At 39.6% G+C, this 24346-nt stretch overlaps 1 protein-coding gene across 1 annotated transcript in view; it reads left to right on the top strand.

Annotated features, from left to right (window-relative positions):
• LOC137376080 (protein diaphanous homolog 1-like) overlaps positions 1–22130 on the top strand; it is a 443374-nt gene extending 421244 nt beyond the window's left edge. Inside the window, exon 28 of the mRNA XM_068044098.1 lies at positions 18439–22130. Within this exon, the coding sequence (XP_067900199.1) occupies positions 18439–18611 (173 nt within the window). The 3' untranslated portion in view covers positions 18612–22130. The remainder of the gene's footprint in view (positions 1–18438) is intronic.
• Positions 22131–24346: the final 2216 nt, after the last annotated feature.

Here is a 24346-nt window from a genome sequence, read left to right as displayed (position 1 = left end):
AGTTGCATCAGCCTGTCAGTAGACTTATTTAACCAAACACTGATAATATGACACTGCAGGGTGAATGCTGTACTTAAGCCAGTTTGCTTCAATGCTGAGTGACAGGCTTATGCAAAACTCATAATTCTTCTCAAACTACTCCCTTCATCAGTGACAGGCCTACGACCATCTTTACTTCACTCTAGTGTTTGATGGCTCAGGAAGCTCTCTCCAGACATAACCCAAGTTTGGAAGGGGTTGTGTTGCTGAGTGATTGTGCAAGTGAATGTAGAATGAAAATGTCATGTACTTACCACTGCACTTTAACAAAATCTCAATGACAGAAATGTGCCTGTTGTATAGAGAGTGCTACAGTTTTTTTTCTACACACTTTCATTTAGAGACAATCCACTCAGCCTAGAGCTCCTCCGAATTTATTCGTGGTTATTTCACGCTCTTTCATAGAATACATGTGCTGCTTCTTCTTACTTCCTATGTACAGTACTTTACATTTCTTTACATAAAATTTCTCTCTTTTCTGCCCACTTGCATCTTTTTTCCAACTCATTCTGCAGTTTCTGAGCAGCTCCCTCCATGTCCTGGTTTGGTATCATCTGCAACTACACATTGAGTTTCTGAAACCAACTGATTTATGCAAATTAAAAACAGCCATAGTCCTAACACCGAGTTCCCCACTCAGTATTTCCCAGCACTGGTGAGTTCATTGCCAAGTCGACTTTCAGCACCTGAACCCATTAGTTCTGTGCCTTGAGTGAACAGGTGATTTGATTGTGGTATCACAGCTGTGCCTTACCCTGCCCTCAATCAACAAAGACAGATCGTAATCAGGAGAAGGAACCCTGAGTGATTTATTTTCCCCTTCAGCATCCTAAAAGTGCGCAGGCCAATTTTAGCCTCTGTTCTGGCTCCATCCATAGCCACCTTAATTCAGCACAGATGAGGATCGAACTCAGAACTTCCTTGATTCTTACAGTTCAGTTCCAGTTACTTCATTTAGCAGCTGAGCAATCCAAGAGCCTTCCTGATCCTGTTTTCAATTAATTTGCTCTAATGCAGAAATTATTTGCTGCCCTCGAACATCCTATTGAGTATAATTCAGATTTTTTTAATGTATGAAAGTGATGTAAAGAGTGCAGGTGACTTTGCTTCAACTTTTAAATTACAGATCACAGCATGTAAAAGTTTAGATTTAGACAATTAAACAAAGCCTGTTGATTTTTTGAAGCCTACTTGAACATTACATGGCTTAAGATCTGCTACACCATTGCACTTTGGCTCTTCAAGTCATTCTGTGAGTTCTGTTCCAAATTGAAAACAAATATCTATCTGATGCCAGAAGATCACAGTTTGATTCCTGTTCTGTCCTGAGTTAGCTGATCTAAACTGGGGCAGCAGTTTGGGCCTCTGTGCACCTGGACTACAGAGGGGGAAACGTCAATCTGCATTCTTTCTTTTGATCACTCTGGAGTGAACCCTGCTGGAAAGTGTAGTTGTATAGCAACTGGTCAGAGCCTGCCTCAGCTGTTCCCCTTCCAGTGGAACGCCCTGTTGACTATTATCTAAGCTTAAATGTTAAGGATGGTCAAGAGGGTTGATGATGCATGTGAAACTCTATCCCAGCAAGGACCCTGTGCGCCCTCAGGAAAAGGAAGAATTTTTTATAAAATAAACATTGATAGTTTTTGCCAATAAAAATTGCTCTAATGTATGTCCTTAGTAACACAAAGTGTCCATATCTAGATATAGATCACTAAGAGCGCTCTTGCACTTAGTAGTTTGAGACAATATTTGACTAGAGAAATTCATGGTAAATGGAGCTGAGTTCTACTACCAGCTCTGCAACACTGGCCAGCAAATCAGTGCTCTGTTCATTCACATGAGTGCATACAAGCAATCAAACACTGGTTCAGCTATAGTGTTAGAAAAGACCAGCACATATCTAAAAGGTTAAAGTGAGTTTTATGCAGTTTCAGGGGTTGCAGTTATCTCTCATCTGGTATGAAGCTGAATCCCTATTTCCTCAAGATAATTTGCCCGAATTCAGCTTTGTTGTAGCTACAAATCTCGCTTCCATAAAAAGGTAAAAACATTCCAAACGGTATAATATAATTGTCCTATTACATTACATTTTTGGTACCTGCTCTCCACCTGGTTCATTACCTTCACTTGTGGTAAATTAAATTGAGGTGATGAGCTTCAAGGCCAGTGATCTGGTCCTTCACTATTGGACTTAAGTCCAAAACATCTTAGTGCAGCGTATAACAAGCATATGTTTGATCTTTTATGTAGGCTGTTAGATCTTCCATGGTGTTCCTTGAAGTTTAAGGGTGGGGATTGGTGGGTACAGAGGCTGTGTGTCAACCCAGATCCTGGCAGGGAGCAGCAGTGGGCAGCGTGCACTGTTGGACAGCCCAGTGCTGACATGGGGTGAGGGGAAAATGGTGATTCAACAGTGAGGGCAAGGCAGACATTCTTCAATATAAATACTATTAATAGACTTGAATAGTGGTATAATGTACATGTTAAATAGCAGCAGGGAGTACTGAACTCTCAACAGCTGTATTGCCCAGATTTTATTTCTTGATATGTGATTGGTTGTTTATTTAACTGAACAATTGGATCAGAAATGACCCAATAAGACAGCAGTCATTAACAGTGCATCACTGAACCAACTGAAAGCTAAGACATGATCCTACAACAAACCAATCAGAGAACTTCTCTAGGACGGGTGTCTGCACAGCATTACCTTGATTTATGTTACACCACGTGACAATACAGTGTGCTTCTGATTATACATATAAAACAAATTGAGTCTCTTTAAAAGCAGCTTCCACTACGCCATCAGAATAAAATCAATATAATTTACTTCAGTTTCTGTGCAAGTAACCCATGGATACCATAAATCAGAAAATGCTGAATACACTAAAATCACTAATGAGTACATTGCATTATGGACTAAAGTGGCTCCAAACACAGTCACGCAGAAGAAAAGAGGACATGTTGGGCTGAGGGCTTTGCTTCGAGATTCAAATGACATTTTAAAAAGTTTATTCTTCTACTAGAAACACAGTTTTTCCTTAGCTAATACATTTTTTTATTTGTTTCATGGGATGTTGGCATCACTGACAAGGCCAGCATTTATTGCCTATCCCTAATTGCCCTTGAGAAGGTGGTAGGGAGCTGTCTTCTTGAACTACTGCAGTCCACATTGACTGTGTTAGATGTCTGGGAGTGAGTTGCAATACTGGAGCCTAATCAAAGGGTTTAAGAAAGCTGAGACTAGACTGCATGTTTTGATGCTGCACTTACCATATAATGTAGCCAGTGTGGTGGTTTCCACTTTACTTATTAATAAACTTTTAATAGAATTAGAGAAATTTATGAATATCTGGAAAGGTTTTTAATTTGTTATGAATTGGCTATAGGCCAATTATCGCCCCATCAGCAAAGTGATGGAAGGGGTTGTCTACAATGTTATCAAGTGGCACATGCTCAGCAATACCCTGCTCATTGACACTCAGTTTTGGTTCTGCCAGGGCCACTCAGCTCCTGACCTCATTACAGCCTTGGTCCAAACATGGACAAAAGAGCTGAACTCCAGAGGTGAGGTGAGAGTGACTGCCCTTGACATCAAGGCAGCATTTGACTGAGTATGGCATCAAGGAGCCCTTGCAAAACTGGAGTCAATGGGAATCAAGGGAAAACACTCCACTGGTTGAAGTCATACCTAGCACAAAGGAAGATGGTTGTGGTTGTTAGAGGTCAATCTCAGTCCCAGGACATCACTGCAGGAGTTCCTCAGGGTCGTGTCCTAGGCCCAAAAATCTTCAGCTGCTTAATCAGTGACCTTCCCTCCATCATAAGGTCAGAAGTGGGGATGTTCGCTGATAATTGCACAATAATATCCAGGCTTGGGCTGTTAAGTGGCAAGTAACATTCACGCCACACGAGTGCCTGGCAATGAGCATCTCAAACAAGAGAGAATCTAACCATCTCCCCTTGACGTTCAATGGCATTACCATTGCTGAATCCCTCACGATCAACATCCTGGGGGTTACCATTGACCAAAAACTGAACTGAACTAGCCACATAAAGGCTGTGGCTACAGGAGCAGGTCAGAGGCTCATAATTCTGCAGCAAGTAACTTACCTCCTGTCTCCCTAATGCCTGTCCACCATCTACACGGCACAAGTCAGGAGTGTGATGGAATACTCTCCACTTGCCTGGATAGGTGCAGCTCCAACAACACTCAAGAAGCTGGAGACTATCCAGGACAAAGCAGCCCACTTGATTGGCACCCCATCCACATTCACCACCTTCAACATTCACTCCTTGCACCACAGACGCGCAGTTGCAACAGTGTGTACCATCTACAAGATGCACTGCAGCAACTCACTAAGGCTCCTTCAACAGCACCTTCCAAACCCACAACCTCTTCTACCTAGAAGAACAAGGGCAGCAGATGCATGGGAACACCACCACCTGCAAGTTCCCCTCCAAGCCACAAGCCATCCTGACTTGGAACTATATCGCCGTTCCTTCACTGTCACTGGGTCAAAATCCTGGAACTCCCTTCCTAACAGCACTGTGGGTGTACCTACAGCACTGTGGGTGTACCTACACCCCAAGGACTGCAGCGTTTCAAGAAGGCAGCTCAGCACCACCTTCTCAAGTGTAATTAGAGATGGACAATAAATGCTAGCCTAACTAGCGACGCCCACATCCCCCGAACGAATAAAAATAATTCACTGCAAATTAACAGTTTTTTTTTTCAAATCACCACTGCGAAGTCGCTATTCATTTAACTGTTTAGTTAGCAGCTTTTGGGTTTTCTTATACCTTTGCAGTAATGTGGTGTTAATGTTCTGTTTTGTAAATAAGCTGATTCATGAAATCATCACAGTCTGGGTTAATATGGTGAGATCTGTAATTCACACTACCTCTATACAGAAGTCCTTCTATATTTTTGCTCATCAGCATGTCCCAGAGTCTGCCGCATTGATCCCTTGCTGCAGCACTATATTTCACTGGCATTAATGTAGCTTTGTACAGCTTGACATTTCTGCAGTACACACCCACTGCACATCAGCTGCCAGAGCATGCTCACACTATCGGGTGTGATTTGGCTATTAAAGCTCAGGCTGTGTCTAGTCTGCAGAGAAGAACATTCATGGCGTCGACACCAGTGAGACGGTCTGAGGAGATGTCGGGCATAAACTTTCAGTTAAGACTCTTAACAAAAAGCTTACAGGAAATGCAGTTTACAGATGGGTCCGAAAAGGTGCATTTTTTAAATATCAGATAACATTTACAGTGCAATCGTGAGCGCTGAACCATTTTGCACTGAATAATTTATTTTCAGGAAGCTCCAGAATCTCGGAAGTAATTTCAAACAGAGAGAGATAACCATATGGAGTTAAGAACTATTGTAGCTATTAAAGTTGGCCAGTTACATATAATCACCAGAAAATTGATGTATGTCTCTGCACAGTGATGTTTCAGATTCCTTGTGGCCACGATCATGGTCAATAACACAAGCCTATGAACCAAGGGTCATTTTCCCAGGCTGAGCAGAATAATCCTTCCTGACATTTCTAAACGAAAGTTGGGCATACTTAATTGAGTTTTGCATTATCTGAATACATAAGGCTTACATGTGCTACTTGTGTATAACCCTTAAAACACCAGAGGTGACCCTTTTTTTACATAATCTCAACACAAAGTGGTTTTATCTTTGCATCAGTGCAAGCTGTGGAGTCTAATTCTGGTGCGGAAGTCAGCCAAAGTACAATTCGGCAGATAATCTTGCTTCGACTTCATATCCACTGTGCTTTGACTGCAACCGCTACAAAGTGCTGTTTAAACAAGGTCACAAGCAGTCCATTGTACCTCATGGCAACTTTCAGTTCAGCTTGAACTGTCCTTAAAAATAAAATTGTAGCTGGGAGAAAATTGGACAATCTGCTCTTTGCTGACATTAAAATTTAAAGGACACTCAGATGCTTATGAGTGCAGCCCCATTTTTCCCTGAACAGAATTTCAGTCCAGTGTGTGTAGTACAATAGGGCCCTTATTTTGCCTTTATCTTGCTCCTCATAAAGATTAGGCTAACTATGTGCTTAAGGATGAGCCAGATTAAGGATAGGCTTCAGACTCTTATTTCCAGTTTAAAAAGAAAGAGTATGCATTTAGGTGGTGCCTTTCATAACCTCAGGATGTCCCAAGGCACTTCACAGTCAATTAAGTACTTTTGAAGCATAGCCACTGTCGGAAGCATAGAAGCCAATTTTCACACAGCAAGCTCGCGCAAACAGCAATGTGACAATCTCCAGGAAACTTATTTTAGTGGTATTGGTTGTGGGATAAAATTTGGCCAAGACACTGGGAAAATTGCTTGCTTTTCTCAAAATAATGCCATAAGATCTTTTATGTCTGCTGAGCGAGCATGTGTTAGTTTAATGTCTCATGCAAAAGACGGCAGCTCCGACAGTACAGCAGTCCCTCAGTACTGCACAGGAGCTTCAGCATAGAGTTTGTGCTCAGAACTCTGGAGTGGAGCTTGAATCTGCAACTTTCTGACTCGGCCATGAGTGCTAACCACTGATTCACAGCTGACGCCTTGAGAGACCTCTTCACACAATGCATTATTTATTTTCCTTTTCCCTATTGATAACATTCGTCATTGAAGTGGAGTGCACTCAAAGTGAGCAGCTAATATTCTGCAATTAGTTCAGCTGGCATGCGCACTTAAGAATTACATAAAGTTTATTGGCATCCATAAACTAAAACTTCGGAGTGATGCCTTAATTTTCAGATAGTTTGGAGATTTGCTGAGAGATTTGAGTCGTTGTTGAATAGTAATTGTGACAGGATCCCACATTAGGTGATAAGCAGGGTGTGGTTGATTATGACTGAATAAATCAATTTCCATTTTTATACTGTGATTTATGTTGCTGTTGGAAATCACATTCCATGCATTTATCCACCTTTCTATGAAAACAGAAAATGTATAATGTTTAGTGGATGAAAAAGGCTTGTCTTCCCTAATAATCAGGCCCCCTGGCTAAGTAAGTTAAATTCCATTTTTATTGTATGAGATGGAAGGATCAGATTCCATGATTCTGTTTTTCTCAAAGCTGAGAAACAGTGGCCTTTGATTTAGGTTAGCTTGCACACAAGAGGAAGAGGAACCTTTAATTTAGAATATAGAACCTTTACTTTTAATATAGAACTCAGCCTTGTTTTTGTGACCCACAAAGCAATGCATTTAGGGAATTCTCTAGGGAAAGCTTGCATAGGTCACATAGTCTTAGGCTGAAAAAAATTAAGTTCACAATTAATCCATTTATCAATTCTTAAATGCACATACTGAAGTTATTCTGATTGTTCTGTCTTTCCTTCCTTTTCTCATCTTTTGGGGTATTAGAATGGTTGAAGGTGAAGTAAAAATGTCTAGTGTTCAGTTTCCACTCTCCCTGTCCTCCGTTCTAAGCCAGTTAATGAACAGTCTTGTCCTTCAGTGAATTGCTGTCCCCAGCATGAGATGTACTCTTTTTATATTCAATGCATATTTTATATCTATATAATAATCCCCAAGTGGGAAGATGATATGGCTTTTGTGCAGAAACAAGTTAACAGAGTACAGACGAGCACTGAATGATAGGGCAGAATATACTCCTTTTAGATTGAAGAAAGGATAATCCTACTGAATTGCACAGTCTCTTACATTTATTATGTTTTAAGGATTTTGCCATACTTGGTTTAAAGGGACAGGAGGGTCTAAGGGGTGCATTTATACTATCCTAAGAATTATTAAATAAATAAGTATAATCCTTGGCTTAGTGGTAGCATTCTTGCCTCTGACTCAGACGGTTATGGGTTTAAGAGCCACCCCAGAGACTTAGGCACAATAAACTAGGCTGACACTGCAGTGCAGTACTGAGTTAATACTGCATTGTCAGAGGTGCTGTCTTTTGGATGAGATGTTATGCTGAGGCCCCATCTGCCCTCTCGGGTAGATCAGGTACTATTCAAAGAAGAGTAGGGGAGTTCTCCCCAATGTCCTGACCAATATTTACCGCTCAACCAACATAACTAAAACAATTTATCTGGTCTTTATCTCATTGCTGTTTGTAGGACAAATTGTCTGCTGCTTTTGTTGCAAGACAACTGATGATACTTCAAAAATACTTAATTTGCTGTAAAGTGCTTTGGGACATCCTGAGATCATGAAAGGCAAGTTTTCTCCATCTATTAGAGGGGAAGGAAAGCGTAGGAGAGTACTCCTTATTTTCAAAGAAATAAATGGTAAATTTATTTGTAACTTATTTGATGATTTTCTATAAACATCAATTTCCGTGCCACTACGGAAACCCTGAAAGGTGCTTTCCTGCCATCTTAGGCTACTTCAGTGATATCGGTTTCTATGACTACACAGTATGTCTGCGAGTTGGCTGCATTGTGAACAGTCCATTTGGAAACTACTGCATGTCTCCAGAAAGATTCACATTTCCAGAAAAGACATGAAATGAATTTGCCAATTTTATCATTTTCCCCCGATTAACAGGAGATATGATCATTAAATTATGCTCTTCCCTCCTCCCTCCTGCAAAAGACTTCCCATCACCTTTAATATCAGAGGATAGGAAGAAGGTGGGTTGGGGGGTGCGGGGGGTAGAAAGCAGTTGGTTGGCAGTCCTTTATGTTAGGTCAGCTGTTGCACTTTCCAAGATAGTCTCCTCTGTCCTGGAAATTCAATCAAGGTTGATTTGACATTTTAAGTTCTTATGAATTACATTTGAACAGACGGTATAGTTTGTGTTTAAGCTCTTAATTTCTTGTCTTTGTCATGTTTGATTCATCAGTTAAAATTAATACAATTTTTACTAATTGCCCTGAGCACTGTATTTAATTAGTGATGAAAAAAAAATTCACCAAAGTGGGGAATGTTCAAATATCATCACTATCTCAAAGTATGCTCAAGGCTGAAATCCACCTTATTTCTTGGTGTATGATATACTGTTTTCTCATACTCAGGTCATTAAGTTGATTAATTCTTTTAAATTCCATCTCAGGATGTGGTGTCACTGGCAAAGCCAACATTTGTCGCCCATCCCTAGTTGCTCTGAACAGGACCATCATCTTCATACAACTGAGTGGCTTGCTAGTTCATTTCAGAGACAGTTAATAGCCACATGTAAGCCAGACCAGATAAGGACGGCAGATTTCCTTCCTTAAAAGGCATTAGTGAATCAGCTGGGTTTTGACGTCAATCCAACAGCTTTATGGTGTCTTCCACTGATACCAGCATTTTATTTACAGCTTTTTAAAATTAAATTCAGATTCTCAACTTGACTTGGTGGGATTGAACTCATGTTCTTTGGATTAGTCCAGGTCTTTGTATATTACTAGTCTAATGACATAAGCACTACACTAGCTTTAAAGAGAAAGGATTTAAAGCAGTGATATTCATATTATAGCCAAGCAAGCACATCTCTCTCTTACCTGCATCCTGCTGCTCATGTGTCTCTAGGCCTGTGTTTGCAGCATGCATGGCTTTCAGGTGTTGCCAAAGCTGAAATTTAATGTTCTGCAGCAAACAAAAGCTACTGAAAGAAGAGGAATACCTGCACTTGTCGAACAATTTACCATGTCATCTCCACATCTCAAAATATTTCACACTATGAATTACTTGGAAGTCCAGTGAGTTTAGGTAAGCACAACAGCTGCTCTGCGCCAGTGATACCTCAAAAATAGGAATGAGATGCCTCGCCAGTTAATCTGATTTTGATGGGATTGCACAGGCATACAGGAATTTGATTTAATGTTCGTTTCAATGCTTGACATCTCTGACAATGCAACTTCTCAGTACCTAGATTATGATGTAGGTTTGAAGCTGCAATCCTTCTGACCAAGAAGCAAGAACTGCTAGAAACGGAGCTGATTGACAAAATAAAAATAGCTGGAGAATATGGCAGGAGACAGCATTGTCCCAACGGCAATGTAAATGTACAAGCTGTAGAAAATCTATCGTAAGGTGTCTTTCCTGATCTGGTTGTGGGACTGACCACACAACTTACTAACCCAGCAGGAGTGCTAAAAACCGATCCACAACTTAACATTTTATAGCAAATGTATTTCTTTTGCATTGCTCGCTATTGTTTAGAGAGTTTTTTTTTCTTCAGCATAAGGTATGCACTATTTCCAAAGAAATCCAACAGACCAACTAATCCCATATCTGCCAGTAGGATGTTTTACTGATCCACCCTCTAAGGAAGCATCCTTTACTCAATATCTTTTCCAACTATCCAGCCTGAGAACAAGTGTAGGCATTGTCCTAGTACTCCATAGCATGGAAATTGGAAACTAGCAAATTCAGTGTCTTTATATAGACTCTTACTTGGTGTAAAGGTTGAATCAACTATATCATATGGAGAGTATGCTTGTGTCCATTGGATCCATACTTCAGAAGAGTAGAAAAATCTGTGCAGCCAACTTGCTCAGTTCTTTAACAATTCCTAGTTAGAATACAGTCAATATATAGCAAACTGCGTAAGAAGCAGGGACAACTTTTCAGCTCACTCCTCCATTCTCAGAATGCAGTTCATATTTTTGCACAGTGCCCTGAACATCTGCATCTACTAAATGATATAGTCTATTATCAGACTAAGGCCATTTGATTAAAATCAGCCCCTAGTCCCTTACTCTAGAATAAGACCCAGATACTCTCATGGCACATTATCATTTTGCTTAGGAGCTTCTAAGTAAAAGTGATTGAAGTAATTTGAAATAAATCTAGTTAGAATTACTAGACTTGTCACATGGTGCTGTTCACATAGGGTCTGAAAGAAAGCACTCTCATTCTCTTGCACCTTTCATGACTTCCAGCACCCAAAAGCGCTTTACAGTCAATGAGCTACTTTTGAGTGGCACAGTGGTTAGCACCGCAGCCTCACAGCTCCAGTGACCCGGGTTCAATTCTGGGTACTGCCTGTGTGGAGTTTGCAAGTTCTCCCTGTGTTTGCTTGGGTTTCCTCCGGGTTCTCCGGTTTCCTCCCACATGCCAAAGACTTGCAGGTTGATAGGTAAATTGGCCATTAGCAATTGCCCCTAGTATAGGTAGGTGGTAGGGAAATACATAGGGACAGGTGGGGATGTGGTAGGAATATGGGATTAGTGTAGCATTAGTATAAATGGGTGGTTGATGGTCGGCACAGACTCGGTGGGCCGAAGGGCCTGTTTCAGTGCTGTATCTCTAAACTAAAATATGAGACAGCCTATTTGTGTGCAAATGAATTTGCTAATTTTATCATTTTCTCCTATTAACAGGAGATATGATCGTTAAATTATGCTCTTCCCTCCTCCCTCCAAAGACTTCCCATCACCTTCAATGTCAGAGGATTGGAAGAATGGGGGACAAAGCAGTTGGCTGGCAGTCATTTGTCAGGTCAGCAGTCGCAGTTTCCAAGATAGTCTCCTCTGTCCTGGAAATTCAGGTCCCATGAACGACAATTAAGTAAATGATTAGATCATGTGTTTTCTTGAAGGGTGAGGAAAAAATCCAATTCATGGTGCTTGCCACAAGATGCGCCACTCCAGCAGTTTCTAGCCCTCCCCATTGACTTCAGGTTTCCTTACTGGCATCCAAGGATTCGTTTTATGTCAGGACCATAAATTGGGTCAAGAGCAAGGTCCTTACGACATGAAGTACTAGCCTTAAATGTCAGCAAGATTCATTCGTATTTACGGCACAAATGCAGAAATTCCTAGTCACTCACTGGGAGGTTGACAACAAACTCACATTTGGCGAGACTAATCGTGAGAATGAGACAATCATTCAGCAATTTGTGGCGATAAGAACTCATGGCGTATCTCTTCATCGGCACAAATTGCTGGAGTTTTTACGCATTCATAATGAGCAGTGTTGTGAAATTGCTTTTTCATTAAATTCTGGGTGGAAATGCATAACCTTGAATTTGTTATCAATAGTGGATTCTCTGGGATGGTCAGTTATTCCGTTAGGTTTTACTTTTTGTTATTAATTACAACCGTGAATACTTTAAGAACCACTCGAAACATCTGTCTATTGGAAAACTGCATATTTATTTTTTTCCCCTAATCCTATATTTATCTAGACAAAAGGACTGTTTCGAATGTTGGTCAGCTGTTTAGTAATTTCCTTCTAACTGACTTGATTGTTGAGATGAAAAGCTTCTACTTTGTAATTAAGCTAAATTTAAATAAGAGCAATTCTATAAATAAATTGCCTTCAATAGTTTTTTCCCCCCTTGAAGTCTCAAAAATTCCATTAATTTTGTCAATTTAAGATAAAATTATAGAAATGTCATCTGCGTTTTGATTCCAATACTGTATTACTGGTAATTTCTCCTGACTTGTGTTTTCTATTTAAGAAAATATTTTACTCATCAGGGCAAGGAACAAAAATTCCCTCCATTTATAGAATCAATCAAAGTGTTGCAGAATGAAGGTCCCCTTACATCTCCAATAATGCCCCATGATCCCATTTCAGATAACTATCCTAAGGCAGAAATGGAATATTAAAGTTCACATTCCAGCCATCATTGTAACACCACACATTTGGTAGCAATTCATGATGAATTACCAGTGTTTACGTGCTGTTTGTTTGTTTGAATTTCATCCCCACTGAGATTCAGGCTAAACTTCTTAAACTTTAGACCCTCAAAACCATGAGAGGAGATTTCAGTTCCACCAGTCTGGGATCTATTCAAACTCAAGTTCCCAAATACTGAACACAAAGCTGTTGGAAACATTCATTTTTGTGCCTGTTTAACAGTATTTTGCAAATATTTATTTGGAATTATTTAATTATTAATTTCCTATTGTAGCATGAGCCTCTAAATATGTGTATAGCATTCCTGGCAGTTAGACTGTGCAAGTTTGAGTGTAGTCGAAGAAACAATCAGTGTTGCTATTTGATGTCGGCATTTCAGAGCATGACATTTATTTTCTGAGTTATTACAGCAAATTGTTCAAACTCATTTCAGCCACTGAATTAAATACTTTTGATATTTGTCCAATTAAAGCACTGTCTAATATTTGGGGTACAAACTTAAGGGGAAACTGTTATAATGTGATCCTTACCAAAAATATTCTGGAAATGTTCCCCAAGGGCAGACATATTCTTGCTCATAGGTTAGTCAGCATTCATGTCCCAGGTTTAATCTTGAGTTTCATGTTAGCTGACGCTAGCCAGGGTAACAGTTGTAACGGTAGAGTTGGGTTAGTAAAGGGGAAACTCAGGCAATGGTCTCACTGTTCTTCATTATCCAGTGAATACTTGTGGATGTGGGTGAAGACACACAGCCCTTGTCAAGGCTACAGGATGAATACTTTGGCAACTTGCTGAAGACTAACCAGCACCTACAGAACTGTACTTCCAACAAGTTGGCACCTTCTGGGAGGAAATTAGGTGGGGCAGAACGAAAGGTCAAGAATTACACTCCATTAGTCGAGTTTCAAAGTGTAATTTAAATGATCAGATTCATCAAAAGGAGTAATAATGACATTTGTATTGTCTCCATGACAAAGTGCTCAGTTTTTGTCTACGTTAAAATCATTTGATTTAATGGGAACATGCAGGATGCATTTCTGTATATCTTGCATCATGTAACATAAATGGTACTTTTGGCTTCCAGCCTCCATATCCATTTAAATGATTTTCTGATGTGAACCAGATTTGACAAAATGATGGCTTAGAGTACTGGGTTTAATTTGATCATTTCGATACAGTTGTTATGATCTACTTAGAATTAATGGCAGTTCATCAGTTTTGGGTTGAATCTTTCTTCTCTCCTTTTCCTCCCCTCTATTCCCCCCCAGGCAAAACTGAAATATTCTAGTAGTTCATCGACTTCAGTGCCTATTGCAAATTATCTGCACAGTTAACGTTTTCTCTTTATTTCCTTTAGACTCAATGTTGTCTCTCTCTGATATCAGTGACGACAGTGACCTGGTAAAAAGAAAAAAATGAGAGTGTTTTCTTGCTTGTTCTGGATTCCTATCCCATAATCTTAACCCTTTCAGTAATGCTGGGAAATCCCATTTTCTGGGTAACATCATTGGAGCAGGAGCTGGAAATATTAAATGAAATATTCCACATATGTAGCCTGTCACATTAAGTTTCTGTTTTATTTTGCAAAGAGAAAATAATTGTGGGCAGCAAATACAACATACTGTTCGACCATGTTTTCTACTTCTGCACAATTTCCTACCCATCCCAGCCAGCACAGGCTCAATGGGCCAAATGGCCTGCTTCTCTGCTGATTGATTCACTTCAGTGAGTGAAAATATGCAGGCTGGTGAACAAAGAGTCAAAACGTCCTGGCTTAGAAGTCACACAAGTTTGTTCACATCCCACTTTCTCAGTCTTGGTCCGCAGCCCTCTAGCAATGCAGCTCCAGTCTGATCTTGCATCCCTCGTTTTAAGTGCTTTCAGTAAAGGTAGAGGTTCATGAGATGTCACACCATAGCAACCATTTGCTCTGCCTATCAATTGATGCTTATGTTCTGTTGTTGGCATCAAGTATTTCTGATCGATGCGAAGAAGTAAGAAATGCAACTTAATGAGAAAAATATAAAGTGAAATCCATGTTCCAAATATTTGGGAAATCTATAAAAATTAACTCATTTTAACTGGAATGTTTAACATGATTGGCCTTTTTTAAGTTGGGGCGGATGGCAGTTTTTTTTTTATAATTTCTAAAAGGTTGGCAAAACAGCAGAAACCTTAAGGGTATTCAAATTTGCATATTTAATGCCAAAAAAAAACACTAATAGGACCAAAGTTGCATCATCTGAGCAGATAAATCTTTGCAGGCATAAACTACTAAGTTACTGAAAGTCTTCCTGAGCCAATAGGGGTAATTTTCAACTTTACCTGGGTAGTAATCTAGCTCTTTACAGAATCTGTTCATTAATTTGAACAGAATGGAAGTCAGGCAAGTTCCATTCTGCCAGATTACTGCCCAGGCAGCCAAGTTCAAAGTTACCCTCAATGCCTTCTGAAAGTACAATTCTTGATTTTAAATGAAGGAAGTAGTTATGGTAACTGGTAAACAAGTATTGAGATGTCTGGCACTTTTGTCACAATGTGTTTTCAATTTCGACCCACAGTTGAGAGTGGGAAGATCTGAGATGCAGAATTGCATTGCCAGAGGGTTGGAATTGGTTGGATTCCCAATCTTGGTTGAATGACCAAGCATGCTCTGGTGATATTAAAGAATGGAGTGTATTGTTTTTATAATTATGTGGTGAAGCTAATCTGCTGATAAGATAAGCAAAGGAAAGAGCTTGTTCCTTTTAAATTTCTATTGTGCTTTTTCTTCCTGTCTTAAATATCGCCAGTCTGGAGAGGCTGTCTATAAGTGACTTGCCTCCCTTCAGTCAAACAATAACTGAAAGTTGATATAAGAGTTCAGAAGTCAATAGAGACCACTTGGTCACACCCAAAGATGTTTATTCTAGAGTTGGTCTCATTGTATTGCACCATTTAGCTGTTTATTCCACCACCCACCCACTCCCTGATTTTCCACCCTCCTCTCCTGAGGATGTTGACCCTTGCTGAGGTACAGTTGCACTGACACCAGCAGCTCTGCAATACTTTACTCACATGGCTGTACATTGTGGAGTGTCCAATCCTCCACACATGCAGATGCTTTCCAGAAGGAGTCACTAGAAAGCAAACAGTGAAAATCCTAGCTCATTTTTTTCCTCCTCCTGGCCACTGGGTGAAGGAGATGGATATAGTATGCTAAGTACTCTCATAATTGCATTTTAAACAAAGATCTTGACTGTAACTTTAAGCAGTTACTTGCAAGCTGCCAGTTCCATTGCTGTTGTCCAAAGGTGGTTCCTTAATCCAAGGACGGTTCCCTGTCCACTTTCAACAAAACTTCTCTAAGGACAACAGATTGAATGTTTGGCGATCCTGGTCTTATGATGATCAGCAAATTCTTCCCAGCCTTACTGTAATATGGTTTGTTCCTCCTACTTGCATTGTTCCTAATCCCCTGCTCAGTTCCTTGAGTGCTAACATTGAACCCCTACCACAAAGCCTTGGGGCTGAAGGATGAAGTTTGCCTTTTGCTGTATTAGAAGAAGCTCTGCATCGTTGGAAAAAGTAAAGGGAATAAATTTGCAACTTGCTTTTCTTCAGCCTTACACAGCAGTTGAATTGTTTGAAGAATCCCTAGGATGACATGAAAATGTCATTCTGGGAATGAAGGACATATTAAATGAACCAATATAAAGAGATTTGTTCAAAAAATTAAAATTTATGTAAATATCATAATTGAAACTTGCAGTGGTTTACCCTATCCACTGCTGGACATTTAACCACCAATGGTATGGAGCAGACAGCCCAAGTTAATCAGGCCTGGGTCTGTTATAGTATGACTGGGTGCATTTCACTTGGGCATGTAATGAAAATTTCACACACCTGCTGTGACATTTTAGTGAAACTCCAGTAATGGCTCTTCTTCTGAAGTCTTTGGGATGCACTTGGCTTCATGCGAGGAATCTGATGAGCCAGTAACTGCAGTAGAACAAGCTTCGCCTGTTAATTTGTACAGCTGCAATGTTAACTTCAAGAAATTCTGCATGTCATTTGTCAGGTGATATCCATTTCCCCATTCCTCCCACCCTGCTGCCAAGTTCAGTGGTGCTCACACAGGAGCATTAATGATTTTGTTGATTTTCTGTAAAAGAATTATTGTCATGTTTCCGGTTTAAGAAACAAAGCAGTTCTGCACTGAGGTGGAGGTGATATAACTTAGGTGATCATGTTATATTGGTTTCCATTCTTTTAAACTCCTCACTGAGGTAGGATTCCACATGGGGAGTGGGGGAAGTGAGAAATGACTGGCTAATTATAGTACCTCAACAAATGGCCATTGTTGATGTGTGACCCAAGGCGGTAAGTGTCATCAGAATATTTGACCCTCGGGAGCACCTCAGCTAAGCCTAATTTTGTCTTTCCCCCCCCCCCCCCCCCCCCCAATATCACACCGGAATGTTTTACAGTGAGGGTTACTAGCTCTCAATCAACCACAAGAGACCTGGCTATTTCCCCCTATCCTGTTACCCATTTTCTTTCAATTGAGATAGGACCGTCTGAGTCAGACTACCTCATGGCCACTGTCTGTAATAAGCCTTCCACAGAAACACAGCTCTGAGAGTTAGGTTTAATATGCAGAAATCCTTGACTGGAAATTGGAATCCTATTCTTGTCAAGTGTGTCTCTCATGTTTAGTCAGCCGGTGCTATAATTTCTGGGAGACTAGGTGGCCCCCATTTTGTCCTTTCCTTTCCCATTTCACAACGTGCGATGTTCTATCACCATGAAGTAGCCTTTATTGAGCCAAACTGTCAAAACTCAGCATGTTTGTTCCTGGTGCCCTTCTGTCTAGATGAGCTCTGGAATTTCCGTTTCTCGACTGTGAAATAATTCAGCATTACTTGTGAGGGTTTGTTTGTCCCAACCGGGTGAAAATGCCTCTGTGATGATTAAATTTGAAGAGTAAGATGGTGAAAATAGAGTTTACACAAAATCCAGAGCTTTTGAGTGGAATATGTATGATATTATTTGACCGTTGTCCTTTGGCTTACTTGATGTTGTGACTTTATCAGTTTTGTTCTTCAAGTCAAGGCCGGTGCGAAGTTTATTCAAAATGGTGGGTTGTGCATCTGTGTGTTTTCACTAATCTTTTAAAATTCAAGTTGCCCCCCTCGCCCTCTCTGTTCCCTCTACTCCCAGCATGCTTTACTGACAGTGACTTTTAACTGTTTGACAATGCCTGCATGTTATTTGAATGCACTAAGCAGAGAGATTATCAGAAACCTTTATTTACTTTGACAGAAGATAACCATTAACTTGGCAGGCCTAGTCAGTGAAAGGAATAATTTCATCTCTAGCCGATTCTCAAATGTGAAACAGTCTTCAAGCAGGCGATGGTGACAAAAAGCTTACCCACTCCAGATATCTTAAACAAACAGCACCAATTAAATTGCATCCATTCCAAGTGTAATTGAGTACAGAGATTGGAGTGAGGCAAGGTCAATGCAGACCTGGTGTGACTCCCCAAATGTTTAAATGTGCCGATTGACGTGATAGCATTAGTGATATATTGTATGTAAATATAATCGCCCATTTTAATTTACAGTAATCAATGACAATGAGTTGTCATTGTGACCAAATCTAGCTTAGTCTTTTGATGGCCATTTGTCATTTTATGGTTGTCCATACTGTCACTGAGTTGTAATTTGTTCTGTCCTAGAGTCACATCTGAAATTTTGGGAGCTTCATAGATTCAGAAGTCTGATTCCATTTACGAAAACTGTCGAGTATTATTTTGCAACATAATAGGAAGGTTGATGCCCTTTGTTTTCTGTCTTCCCCAGCAAATCGAAGAGGCAATGCTATGACTTCTATTCTAGCCAAAGAACTTACCAAGGAAGATGCCATCAGCCAGACTGTAAGTAAGAAGCAGAAATTCAATAATGAAGCTAAGAATGTCACAACGCCGATGGAACAAGATGAGATGCTGGAGGACATTCTTACCCGTTCCAGTTAAACCCATAGGAAGTATCTGGAATTTAAAATCTTGTGCCATAAATCCATTTTTTTGGTTTGATGCTTTTTTTTTTAATAATATGAACCTGAATGTGTTACAGTTGGGTTTTTTGGGGCGAATTCTATCTCACCTGAAAATGGTGGCACTACCCTGATAGTGTACAGGTGGCTCTTGTAGATTTGAATGGGCGAGGAGGCAGAGCGGCTGATATTTCAATGCATAGTACTGTTCTCATGTCAATGTTTGTTTGGTAATGCTGCAGTGCAGATTTTGTCTCATGCAGGTGACCCTCATATTTTGGGTGCCTTTGCTTATTTTTCTCAAGTTTTAAACGTATCTGTTGATTCCATCTTTGATGGGTTTTATTTTGAACTCACAAGTTAGTGAGATAAGAAGAAACGTATTTGCACATCAACCTCATAGACCACTTAAAATAAATTTGTAGATGTTTCTATTCACATTCATTCTTAATAGTATTGTAAAATATTTTACTGGAGATGGTGGGGCATTCGTATTGTACCATAGATCACACATGCAACAATTAATATCCCATACAGGAAACGAGCTGGCAGTGCCCCTAAGTGTGCAGGATTGATTAAACACAAACACCATGTAGATTTGGTATATAAAACAGTTTATACGTGAGGTAAAGCTAAAAGATTAAAAAGTTAAATATTAATGATGGCCAATATGTTACACAGTTTGAGAGGCAGAAATCAGGTCAGTTTTAGCAACTTTCAAAAATCTGCCAGAAAGCCTCCATTTATAATATTACTGCTTCTTTGCTACTCCCTCAGCTTTATCACTCTCCTACTTTCCCCACTGAAACTTTAGTGCACTGGGAATGGAAGTTCACAAGTCAGAATTGTTTCTTGCATTTGCTTTATGAGCTGCACGAATCTGCTGATCACACACCTCATTGAGGTGGTTTCCATTATGCTAAGGATCACAAATTGGAACTGTCACAATTAAACAAGGAAAGGATAACAAATTAGACACTGCCTAAAGGTCAGACACTACTTTGAAATCTATGCTTAAATCATTTTTACTTATTTTGAACCCATTACAGAATTAGTATGGACATAACCCCTTAAGTGATTCCTGTCACCCTGCTCCCATGAAGTTTCAGTTAATGTTCTAAGCAGTTTGCTGAACCATTCCTCACAGGTTATTTTTCTCCAGATTCCATTTCCAAGTCACATTTTCTGTCTATTGATGAAATCCTGAAGAGTCATATTTCCACATCCAGCTGTGCCGGTCTATGATCATTCTTCATCAGCACCATTCAAAAGAAAACTTCAGTAACAAATGGGATTTCTCCCATATTGCATGATTTATTATATTGTAGCCTGTGGAAAATTTCCCCCTTTAATATTATTCCGCATTTGAAAAGTTTCATATAAGCAGTATTATGCATAGTAAAGGATTGTATACACATATTAGCATATAACTTTAATACAGCGTCTGTTACCAGGTCACAATCTCATGTTCATCCGGACTGCCTGAGAAAATATCATTTATACCTTCACCGTCCATCCAGTTAAGTTTCCTTTCACTAACAAAATGTTAAATCCACACTGCAGGAGAGGAAATGAAGAAACAATTCAAAACAAAGCTCTGCTGCTTTCTCATTAGTTGAAGTCAGAGAGGAAATGAGAACTGGAGGGAAATGCTCCCTAAGGTGCCTTCCAGTATTTAACTAAAGTAATACCACTACTGGGGTGTTATTGAGAATGTGCTAATATAAAACCTTCACACTTAGGACTGGTTTTTAACCCCTGCTAAGTGAATGCATAATCCTACTGAGTGATCAACTACTAATTTATTTTATGTGGCTCTGATGTACTAATTCAGGTGATGTACTGCTATTCTTATTTAGGATTGATCACTGTTGAGGCCCATCAGCTGCATTAAGTGATGGGAGTTACCTTCGGGTTCATAGGATTTTACTACTGTGTATGTAGGCAAACTCTGGAGCTTGTGTTGGACCTTTTCACATCTGTTTGATCAACAACTGCCTTGGAGTGGGTAACTGCTCTGCTAGCTTTTTATTTGAGTGTTTAGAGATTTTTTTCCAGTATATGACATCCCTAAGTTTTGAAAATATTCAGTGATTGCAGTGCAACTTCACAACACTTAGTCAAGCAAGTTTTACCACCTGCTAACAAAGCTGCCCTTTACAAGTGAAATTCTTACAGAATTTATATTTTAAAACTTAAAACAAGAACAACTTTGGCTAGCAGAAGCTCCCTGTCGTCCTAAGTATTATGTGCACTCGAGGTGTTCTGACTGAGGAGAAACGTTGGTTACTTTGCTGAGGAATTATATTCCAGCAAATGCCCACTAACCCTTGACTTTCACGGGTGTCTGTTTAACTCCTCTTCCTAATTATTTGCTGGCTTCTAGATTTGAGCTGGATCAGGCAACTGTAATCCTTTCACCAGTGTAAACCTGTCTGCAGCAGTTTGAACAAAATCCATTCAGTTATTAGAAATTTGTATTTGCACCATTTTATGAGCATTGATAGATTTGAAACATTCTTTGATCAATTTTTAAAAGATTTCTAAAGAGTGTTTGATATGTTCTGTTTTATATGGTAACAAAACTAAAAAGCTAATTTTCTATCAATCCTGAATGGGGCTGTGCATCCAACTCTGCACATTTCTCCACTTGTCACATGTAGCTTCATTTACTGTCCTAGTACCACAATTTTCCATTAAAAGCCAGTTTCAGAGCAATAGCAAATCACTTGCCCCAGCAGCAATGTGCGGTCAGGTTATGATGCTGTGAGTCAAGTCTGACTTCAATATTTTTAATTGTCAACCTGGTAAAATTCCACAAGCCAATACGGAAATAAAACCTAATTGAATAACGGTCAATGTGAAGCATCAGTCTAATGCGATGGGCACCACTTGGGGCCAGATGCAACTGGAGTTTCCTGCCTTTCTCTTAGATCAGCTGTCTGCCAAGTGATGATGTTAGAACAAAGAATATGCATTTTCCTGCACCATAATTAGATTTGAAATACCTTGGAGATTGTCCCTTGCTTCTCTCATGTACTAGTCCGTGAGGAGATATTCTTACTCTTCAATGCATGGCTGGTATTTGGCATAAATATTTAGTAGGTTGGGCATAATGTCGTGGTTATGCATTAATCAGGTGTGGTGAACCAGGTATTGTTGATGGTATTTTCCAGTGTATTTTGCCATTCCTTTTATTGCCTCTTCTCCTGCCTGTTCACTAATGCCACCACTGGCACCCCTCTCTGCTGATAGTGGGCCATTCATCAGTGATACTGTACTCAAACAAAAATTCACACATGGATTCCTAGTGCTGTAAAGTTTAGTGCATGTTCTGGGCCTTGTGCACATTTTTTCTTCAGATCTGAGGGAAATCAGCAGTGTAGTCAGTGTTTTTGCAACCAGCCACCCAACATAATTATCACATGTGACCAATACACCAGTTTTTATGGTAATTAGATTCCTAGAGCTCTTGCATAATTACTGTGCAAAGGTAGTACACTGGCCTCTGACGTTAGATGGAGGGGGCATTTTTGGGTTTGGGGGCAGTTGATTTCTCTGGATGTGTTTAACTCCAGTGCAAGTTACACACGGGAGCAACTCCTTTCCATTCCAGTTGTTTCTACTCCACCCTGAAAGGCACTGACACTTTCTGGGCGATAGCATCTCACCAATTAGCCATTTTTTCATACACAAGACTAGACAGTGAGTGACTGTCAGCTATTCAACCCTGGGGAGTATCACCTAAGGCCTCTGCGTACCGAACACTGGATATTCCAGAGTTATGTTAAAAAGCTGCACTAAGTGAAATAAAGTCCTGCTGGAATGATTCATGAACTTATACTGTAAATATGGCTATGGTTGACTTAAGTTATTGGAAATGTCAGAATTCCTCCTGAAACTTTAGATGTTTTTAAGCACTTTGAGGACACTGATGAGGTAATCATAAGAAACAGTGATATCAAAATAAGGATTCATCTAAATGAACGTATCGAAAGCAGGTATTTTGGGGGGGAGGGGCTTCAGACATCTTTTTAATATTGACTTGCTTTTTGGAAGATCAGAGAAATGTGTGTTCCATTCATATCTGAATCCTGTAGGTTTACACATTTAGTCACTGTAGACCTATACATTAATTTAGATCATAGGTCATTTCAAATCATGGTTAGGGTACCATTTCAAGAGTGGTGCCCAGGCTAGAATTATTTCTTCGCATTTAAGAATATGTAAAGGCTGCAACTTTTCTGTTCCTTGACTTATAGAAAATACTGGAAAGTTGTAAATTGGTGTTTTATTTTCTGCATTTATTTCATATATATATTATTTTGATTATGCTTAATTGCAGCCCTGTTTTGGAACATGCCTAAGTTAGCAAAGGTTGCTGGTCAGCTGATTTTGAATTTCTGTTGCCCTCCAGAAGGACTGTCATGTTCGCACCCTGTTTATTGTGATATTTTAAATACAAAATCTCCATGGTAATATCTGTCGTTTCCCAGTCTTGGCAATTTCTAAAATGCTGGAATTATGATTTGGGAAACTATAGAACGAGATATACGTGTATGTTTCCAGGGAAACGACCAGATTGATGGTATTCCTTGGCACCGTAATCACATAATGCTTCAGATTATAAATTCAAGAATAGTTTTGCGAACAATGCACCAAGTGACCTTGACCCATGTAACTGAGCAGCGCTGGGGGGAGCAGAGCTCCTGAGTTCGATTCCCTTACACCAGAACTCTCCATTTTTTTTCTCCAGCCATTTTCCCAGCTGTTTCTTGCGTCTTTTTAACAAAGTATATATAAAGAATTATTAGATATTTTCCGAGGTATGGGGTGATTACTCTGTAAGGAACACAGTAATGGTGGCTGGATGATGTATGCTGCTTAAGAAGCATTTTCCTAGAAGTTACTGCTGGAATGTACCTATACCACAGCAAAAATGTATATTTTACAATATTATACTTCAGGGTGCCATCAAAATTGCCTGATAATATCCCTAATTTTCAAGTAGGTCCAAATAAAAAGCAAATCTAACAGCTTTACCAGGCACCAAGTAAAACAAGAGTGCAGGTATGGCATGTTCCCTTCCTCTAATACTTGCCCGGGGTAACATGTCCAGATTGATTTTCATATTCAATGTTGTGTTACTCAGAGACTTCTTTAAGCATTTGTCAAACCACTTTTTTTAATTAAAGGAATGCATCTACTTTATTTACCCTTTGTAGTCTGATGTTTGTCTTCAGGTTGAATTTCCTATCATGGAGGACCAGATGGCAGGAAATTTCCAGAACGTTATGTTGTTTTCGTCAATTTTATTTTAGCTTAACAATGTCACTGGAGCTGTAAGGGCTAAATGAATATTATTTGTCCTTAGCACTGTCAATGAAACTGTAAGATATATGAGTATCAGCATCACTTTGTCTGTTCTCTTTCTTAAAACCACTTGAATGTGATGGAAATACTTGTTCAGAATGTTGGCATGTGTAAGAAAACTAAGGCCTGAGGTATTTACGTCTTGTGACTATTTAATCAGATGCAGTTATACATTTCATCTCACTTCACAGTGCAGGCACAGAGAATCTAAATGGGCCAAAGCTGAGACTTTGGTGCTAGGACTATTGTGAAAATAATGAAATAAAGTAAGAATGTTTTTTCCTCCCAAGGATTTTGTTTTTTCATAGAAATTTGTTTCTTGCTTTGGAATCTAATATCAGA

This window comes from Heterodontus francisci, chromosome 12 (assembly GCF_036365525.1).
Source record: "Heterodontus francisci isolate sHetFra1 chromosome 12, sHetFra1.hap1, whole genome shotgun sequence".
Taxonomy (NCBI): Eukaryota; Metazoa; Chordata; class Chondrichthyes; order Heterodontiformes; family Heterodontidae; genus Heterodontus; species Heterodontus francisci.
This window is presented reverse-complemented; position numbering and strand designations above follow the sequence as displayed.